Genomic DNA, 8,248 nt, shown 5'->3' on the forward strand with positions numbered 1-8,248 from the left:
ACGACTGCACCAATATCCGCTGTTTATGTTCCGCGATTTAGCATATTAAATTAGATTTACATATAATGTCCATTTATAATATCTATATCTATAATTGATTATAACCAAAGTGGGAGTTGCACGATTTTCAGTAAATATCTAATGTAAAAAAATTAATGTATTTTAAATTATATTTAAAAGCACGCAATAATGCATGAAAATTGTGCATAACTTATATAATGCCGCTGATAATGTAATTAATGTCAGTTTATATAATATAATATTTAATGTGTATTTCAGTGACCATCAACGATAACATTATTATGGTTTGGATGAGATAATCTCATACTTGCGTAATAGAGAAATACAGATTTCAATTATTGACGTTTGCGAAGTACTTAAAAACAGCGTTAATTATTCATTTAGACAAGTTGCCGCGATCTTCGTGTACCTTGGCGCGAAATTAATTTCACTGGCTTCATTTTTGCGCAGCTTGTGGCGTGCTCAGAAATGATAATTTCTAGAAGATATATTGTATTTATGCTTTCGCGGTATACAACGTGTATGTCACCAGAAATTAATTTTTTTCGCGTACGAATTGTTGGCAAAAGGTTAATGCAACTTGATAAACGACAATACGATTTTACTCGCGCTATTAAGTTTGAGAATTATAAATAAACACGTGTCTCATGATGAAAGAATTTTCTTAGCATACAACGTGGCGCTCATTAACTTCTCTCCGCGGCCGGATTTATTTATTTTACTGTTGAAACTCGCAAAGAGGGGAAGAGTCACGCGTGACTCTTTCGCGTGGCTTCTCTAGTATGAATGAGATCTCAAAATAGCGCGTCGTATGTACATCTGCGAGGTTGATACATAAATACGTGGTTGGTAGTTCTTTTTGTGAGAATTAACTATATTGGGTACCGGGTTCTAAATATACAGCTCGCATTTTCATCAGCTGGTTTACAGTTTCGATTGAAAAAATATGCGCATTTTAGAACGTAACATATAAGAATATACTTGATATATTTTACTTTCGGGCAAGTTAGATGAAATTATCCTTTATGCGATCAAGAAGATAAGCGTGGTATCTAGCACGAATATGAATTTCACTAGAACTAATCCATTATCATTAATCTTTTAGAACTCGTTGTGTTTTTTTATTTGTCTCCCGAGTGCAATCGAGATTGTATTTTCGTGTCGAATGGCTGTCAACATCAGGACTCGTTTTATCGATTTCTTCTGTAAAAGTATACCTGACCAACGCTTGTGCCCACGGTTATGGTTGTTTATGTGGACGCGAAGGTTAAGGGTCAATTTAATTTAAAGAGCAGAGCTCGGACAAAGTCTGCTTCTGTTCGCAGATACTCCATTAAAGCAAATCAATTTATCGGAAAGCTGTATCGCAATTTGTCGAGAGATTATTTCCAGATGATTGCAATTGATAGGATTTCACCTCTTCTCGCCATGCAATATGTAACGCGCGATATCTTATCTTTCATGCGGATTAAACGAGAGGATTTAATCTTTCAGATAGTTTAATTAGGTTATTTAATTAAAGTATAACGGAAGTCGCTAGCGAAAGCTCTAACACTGGATGCACGATACCTTTTCGATTCGTTATTATTCTGATCTATTTATCTGACATAAAGTTCGCGTTTTGTATATGGAATAAAAATGAGAGGCATATTTAATTATTTTTCATGAGGAATATTTAAATATATCCATTTTTCTCTTTAATATTATTATAATATGATCTGAAAATCTATGATCTTAGATTTGCTTATGAAGGAAATTAGCACAATCACGATAGCGTATACAGTCGGAAACAAATAGCTTCTAATTGCCGTGCGCAACAAACTTCGAATAATGTCCCGGTGCAATTGAGTGCGGAATTTTCGTTCGCGTTGACGAGAGAGGAAGAATCTCACGATCCGGTTACGGCGTCCGTCTCGGATCTATCAGATAGATAACTTCATCTAGCAATTTGCGATGGCACCATTGAACAATTAAGTCTCGTTCGCCGGCTACGCCTCTCTACGGCCGATGCACAGCGTGTGCACGACTATATTTCCATGCTCGAAATAAGTTTTAAAGTAACAATATTCTACGCAACATTTTGTTTCCTTTATGAAAAGTACTTAATCGTGAATTTTACATATTTAATGACGAGTAGAATGGGCGACGTGAAAGCGTGCAGCTTGCGAGATAAGAGATTGGACTCACAAGCGTATTGTTGAGCGAGCTTCGGAAAAATATTTAGACGTTCTGTTTATAGAGCGTGCCATCGTTTGTTGGTGCATTTTTGGAATTTGCGTTATGAGAAGTCGTATTCTGGTACCATATTCTTCGAACTGCATGTGCGTTTCTTGAGCAAACAATAGTGGAATGCACGTACGAAAATATCCTTCGGAAGATTGCGGTTTGAGAGCTTGTTAAATCTTTTTTTTTTCACTTTGACGAAAGACGTATCGGATAAGAAGAAATATATATTTTAACAAATATGTTTCTTTAATTTATATATTTTTCTATGGTATTATATTTATACAATTGCTCACATTTTAGTTTATGTCAGTATCTTTAACACCAATCTAAGTCCAATTTACACGGAATTTAAAAACACTACCCTACAATTTTAAAAACGCATAAAAATAACGCTCAGCTTAATGCGTCGTCTACAATGCGTGGAGTAAGCCTGGCGTAAGAGAGAACCATAACCTGTAGCTTTTGGTCTCTAAAGTTTGGTCTCTTTGGAAGCTAAAAGACAGGCATAATTTTTAAAATATTTGTAACACCGGCCGATGGCGTTCTGATTCGCCGAGAGTAAGCGTAAGAGCTCAAGTAGGAGTAAGAAATAAAATTGATGTATTTCCTTACTCCTACTCCGGGGCTTACTCCACGCATTGCAGACGACGCATAACATTTTACGACTCTGTATTCAATGCTATTCAATTATGCAGGTGTTAGTCTTGCAAAATCAAAAGAAGAAAATGATATTTTTCACGTAGTGACTATGTATGTTTTTCTCGGATATTATGCGAACGGAAATTGTTCCGATTATTTGTACGGCACGTCCGTACTTCCTTCGATTTTCCCTAATGATTGTTTATTTCTCCCCTCAGGTGTAGCCATGAATAATTCACTCGGCTAAAGCGGCCAGCGCGGGAGTTTCTCCGATTTCGAGGCACCGAGAGAGACACTGAGGAGACCAATCGAGATGGGCGAGCATCTGGGATCCGCCAGTTTTCTTCACCTCGGCGACATCGTCAGCCTCTACGCCGAGGGGAATGTGTCCGGGTTTCTTTCCACGTTGGGGTAAGTAAGAGACGAAAAAGAAAAGATTTTTTTAAGGGGCAATTTATTATCTCGGATGAAACGCTCGTCACAGCTATTATTTAATCGTGCCGCGGGGACGACTTTAGCACGATCTCCGCGTTGCGAGAGTATTTTCACACACCCAGAAAAAAAGATTTATTTAAGTCAAATAAACGAGATACGTTGAAATCATGTTTCTTCGAATCTACTCAATTTTTATTTACTTCTACTAAAACATTTGCCAGATTTGAAGAAATATGAATTCTCTCGGGGTCGGTTTTTCAACTTGGTAAGATAACTAATAGTTAAATTATATGTCTATCTTTGCCCAATTTGAAGAAAAAACAAAGACTTATGTATGATTTATCTATTAATTAACTTACCAAGAGGTTGGACCAATCTACCGGCCTTAATAAATGAAATTTTGGTTAAGGTGAAGAAATTCTTTCTTTGAAATTAAATAAAAGTCTAGTAAGGTCAAAATTCAAAGAAAATATGTTTGGTTTTAAAGAAACTTTTTTTCTGGGTGCACTTCGGTTTCTCGCGAGAGAAAACGCCGGCGGGAACTATTGTTTGATGTTTACTGCTTCGAGAAGAGAGTCCAGACGTACGTGTACGCATACAGAGGGAAACAAAGAATTTTAGGCCGCGTCCGGCTGCAGGAAATCCTATGCAGTAGCGCTCTCTCGTTTGTAGTAAAAAAGAGCTTTAATAAAAAAATTAAGTTAAACAGGACCATTGTGATATAAATCGAACAAGCGCGAGCGCCTTTAGGTTCGAGCAAGATGTTGGTAGCCCAATAATTGTAATCTAAAATGTGAATTCACATGCCGGTTTCCATCTTGTCCTGCGTGCTGGTTTCTTTTCAGATGTAACACAGTTTTATTTAGATAGAATCATTGTCGTCAGTGAATTCACACATTAAAATCGACAAACGATTTCTAACTATTATATTTTAAATGCTATATTTAGTTAACTTGCTATATTTAATAAAAACATTTAATTACACTTTTCGTTGCTTATGACAGACGAAATGGAGTCATTGGCATCAACGTGCACGTTGAATATTGTAAAAATGAAGGCAATTGTTGGTAGATTTTCCAGAATTTTCTTTCTGTCCGTTCAATCGCGTAAAAGTTCAATCGCGTAAATGTTGGATTTGTGAAAATTTCGCTATTATTATACGGTAATGTATTAACGTGACAAGTGAACGGAACTCATTCTATAATCATTGTTACATAACGGGAATTATGTTACGTTTTCTGAGGCGAAGTTTCAAGTGCGCCGGTGCTCTGTGCCTATCTCGATAGTTTACAGCATTAGGCAGCTTCAAAAGCTTAGACATTCTTGTGGAATCTAGATTCCATTTATATGCCGAGCACCGCGAGTTCCTGACCTTAGATATTTATCTATTTAGTCTGTTTGCATCCTCCATTCGAGGTAACCGACTTATCATTTCCGCGATTCTCCGTATCACTATGATATTTCAAGCGTACCCAGCTGTGCGTCGAAAGTTGCGGCAAAAGTGCTCGGTTAAATCGTACACTGAGAAAATTTTTCATCGGATAAACCAATTAAATAGTGTTTCCGATGGTTAATTTTTCCGATTACGTTTTCCGATTAAATTATGGATGCATCCGACGAAAATCCGATGAAATGCAGTTACCGATGAAATTTGATTAATAAACCGATCACATTTTTCATCGGATATACAATTGAATCGGATATATCCGTTTGTTATTATGTAATTGGATTATCCGATACGTACGTATTATCACGCAATAATTTATAGCAATATTGAAAAAAAAACCCGTAGAGAATGTAACTATTAGTTGCAAATCGACGCTTTTTATGTTGCGAAAGTTTCCTTGATGACAGTTTCTACACTGAGAAAAATGTCCAATTAAATATGATCGGATAATCCAATTATATAATAACAAACGGACATATCCGATTACATTGCATATCGGATGAAAAATATAATCGGCTTTTTTTATCAAATTTCATCGGTAACTGCATTTTATCGGATAAACTGCATCGGATATGTACATAATTTAATCGGAAAAGTTAATCGGAAAAATTAACCATCGGAAACGCTATTCAATTGGTTTATTCGATGGAAATTTTTCTCAGTGTAGTTATTTAAAAATATTTTTGAACAATGCGAGTTTCAAATTAAAGAACGCGCACGGACGATATGCCGGGTTCTTTGTGTAACGCGCTGGAAAGAAAGGAAATGGAAAGATAAAATTTATTCTCTTTCGAAATAACGGGTTAATTGCATAACTTTATCACGCGTATCTCCGACCACACGGGTTTGATATTGTAAACACTTGATAATACATTGCTACGATTGAAAACAATAATCGTACGATTGTTTATCGCATTCTACGTGGCATTTCATGCCTATTGTTAGGCCGGACGGATTTTAATAGTATATAACGGCTCTGTAAAAGCTCGCGGTAGATTCGTGTCAAGATACCTTTTTTCTCACGCAACAAGTGCTGCGCGCAGAAACGATATTGTGTTCGCTTACACCTGTTTATTCGTCACGCACTGTTTCGACGAAGGACTACGCTTTAATGTGCATTATATACACGTTCTAGTCAGCTCATACATATCAACGGAATGAAGCTTTACTTTTAGATCTGTCTAAATCATCTGTTCCAGATTTGAGTTTTTCAGTTTCAATATTAGCGATTACAGCAAAAATAATGTCAGTAAGAAAACAATTACGGCTGTACTATATTTGAAGATTACGGAAGAGCCTTAAATATTAAAACGTTTTACGCAAATGTTGGAGTAATAGAATCACGATTTCTAATTATTTTAATTAGAGTTTCGATTCAACGTATGACTCGACAATTCTTTGCACTTAATGCTGAAAATTGCGACAAGTTGACTCGCTGTAAATAATCTTAGAGAAACGCTGACTCAAATTGCTTCCATATGTGCCCCGTAATTTAAGCTTGCATTCTCGTAAAAAAATTCTTTTGTTGCACGTTTACACATGAAACGAGCTTAAACTTCCCAAGGAAGGGGAGATGTATTTAACGTCACGTCAAGTACATCGTGCAGAAATTGAACAATATTTTCATCGCTGAGAAATCGCACCTCACGTGGCGCTTTCACGGGGCGGGTTCTTTTTTTTTTCCTTTACCGTGTCACGCGAGTCAATTACGGTTCGATGTTTTTGACGGGCGTTTCAATCAGCCCCGCAGGCGAATTTACGGAAATTTATAACGTTCACCGTGTATATACATCGCGTGCACCAGCTTCATCTTCGTCGCCGGAGAGGTCGAGGCGTGCCAGGGTGTAAAGTTTCTTCCGCGTTACACTCGAGGGAACGGGCGTTAAAGCGAGAGTCGCGCGAAGGTCCCGGCGTCAATACAGGCTCCGTCAGGCAGGCAGGCATATTATTAAATTCGCACCTGCGTATAAAGCCTGGCGATCGATGAGCAATTATTTCGCCCGACTTTAGCAACGCGTCGTCGTGGATGTGTATTACCCGCGCGCTGATGAACCCGGCGAGCCGACGTCACACGGACGCCGGGTAATAAGGCGGTATCCGCTCTTTGTGTAATCCCGACGTCGTCGTCGCCGAGTGGCTCTCGCGTACTCAACTGCGCAGATTTCCCTCGAAAGGGCGGCGCGGCGTTAAAATACCCCCCCGAGCCGATATCCTCGATCTTGCCTTGATTGTAATCGAACTGGACAGAGTAAACTCGCGGGGAGACACGCGACACGCGTAACCGAGGGGGAAACCGCTGGCCGAAATCTTTGTACACCAATGCCCACTAATGCCCAGTGGGCATTACTTTATCTTATTATATCTTTATAATGCCCCAGCAAGGTCTAATGCCCAAAAAATGCCTAGTAATGCCGCAAATCTGTACACCACAATGCCCTTAGCGGTTTTCCCCTTGCGCGTAACGAACGTTGATTTTTGCATCGAGGAAATGTAATCGAAAAATTTAACCGTTGGAAATGCTATTTAATTGGTTTATCCGATGAAAATTTTTCTTGGTGAACAGTCGCCGTGCCGGTGGAGTACAATTAGCGCCGTTTATTTTTTCTCCCTTCCGTCGCGTCGACGGCTACTTACCGCGTTTTGTTTAAAAAGCGCCCCGGAAAATTGCTTTGTTTAGCGGCTAAAAAAGCGATTGTGCATTACGCCGTCCGGCAAACATTTGTGCAGTCGGGATATTTTAGCTTGACGGGCGCTGGCTGGCCATGAAAAGAGCGAGCCGGTTTAGCCAGCACGCTTTTAAAACGCACGCTGTTTTGTTATTGTTCGCCAGAGCATTAAATGCGAATATCCGGCGGAGAAGCATTTTGGAAGTTAAAGATGTTTGCATATCTTTGCTTGATTCTCGCGTAAGCGGAGAGGATTACGGAAATAAATCACAATACTTTGATAACTCCCTTGGTCCGCGATTTTTGCCGACGTAGCATTAAGTGCCCATCTACAATAGAGATTTAAACCCTAAGCCTTAAGTAATTGGTTAATCACAGTCGCGTATTCTACTCATACTCTGGGAAAAAAAAGACAGCAACCCATTTTGGGGCCCACAATTAGTAATCGAATTATTTGGATTGTTCGCGCTGAAAAAAATTTCTGGTTGAATATGGACGAATCAGATAATTCCTTTAGGATTTACCAGAATTTCTGTAGGATTACAGGAATTCTGGTAAATCCTAAAGGAATTCTGGTAAATCCTAAAGGAATTATCTGATTCATCCATATTTAACCAGAAATTTTTTTCAGTGCGTAACTCTAATCTTTTACGAACTTTACCCCGCGTAACTAAAAATCGCAATTAGCTGTTCTATCTACAGGGTGCTACGCAAGACTTTGACGTCCGGTCATGGGAAGGTAGAGGGGACTAAGACAAACAGAAAAGTATTGTACTATTTTGCGCTTGGACGAATAGTTATCGAGATACGAAAT

General features: G+C 38.6%; 1 protein-coding gene across 10 annotated transcripts in view; it reads left to right on the forward strand.

Annotated features, from left to right (window-relative positions):
• Nucleotides 1–2,971: 2,971 nt before the first annotated feature.
• Nucleotides 2,972–8,248, forward strand: part of LOC105563305 (inositol 1,4,5-trisphosphate receptor) — a 41,646-nt gene continuing 36,369 nt past the window's right edge. For 5 of the 10 annotated variants that reach the window (XM_012014793.1, XM_012014798.1, XM_012014795.1 and 2 more), the window contains exon 1: nt 2,972–3,297. In XM_012014793.1, coding sequence (XP_011870183.1) covers nt 3,200–3,297 — 98 coding nt within the window. In that variant the 5' untranslated portion in view covers nt 2,972–3,199. The remainder of the gene's footprint in view (nt 3,298–8,248) is intronic. The other 5 variants (XM_012014800.1, XM_012014796.1, XM_012014801.1 and 2 more) reach the window with 2 other exon arrangements.

This window comes from Vollenhovia emeryi, unplaced genomic scaffold, assembly GCF_000949405.1.
Source record: "Vollenhovia emeryi isolate VEMERY1.0 unplaced genomic scaffold, V.emery_V1.0 DF939178.1, whole genome shotgun sequence".
NCBI lineage: Eukaryota > Metazoa > Arthropoda > Insecta > Hymenoptera > Formicidae > Vollenhovia > Vollenhovia emeryi.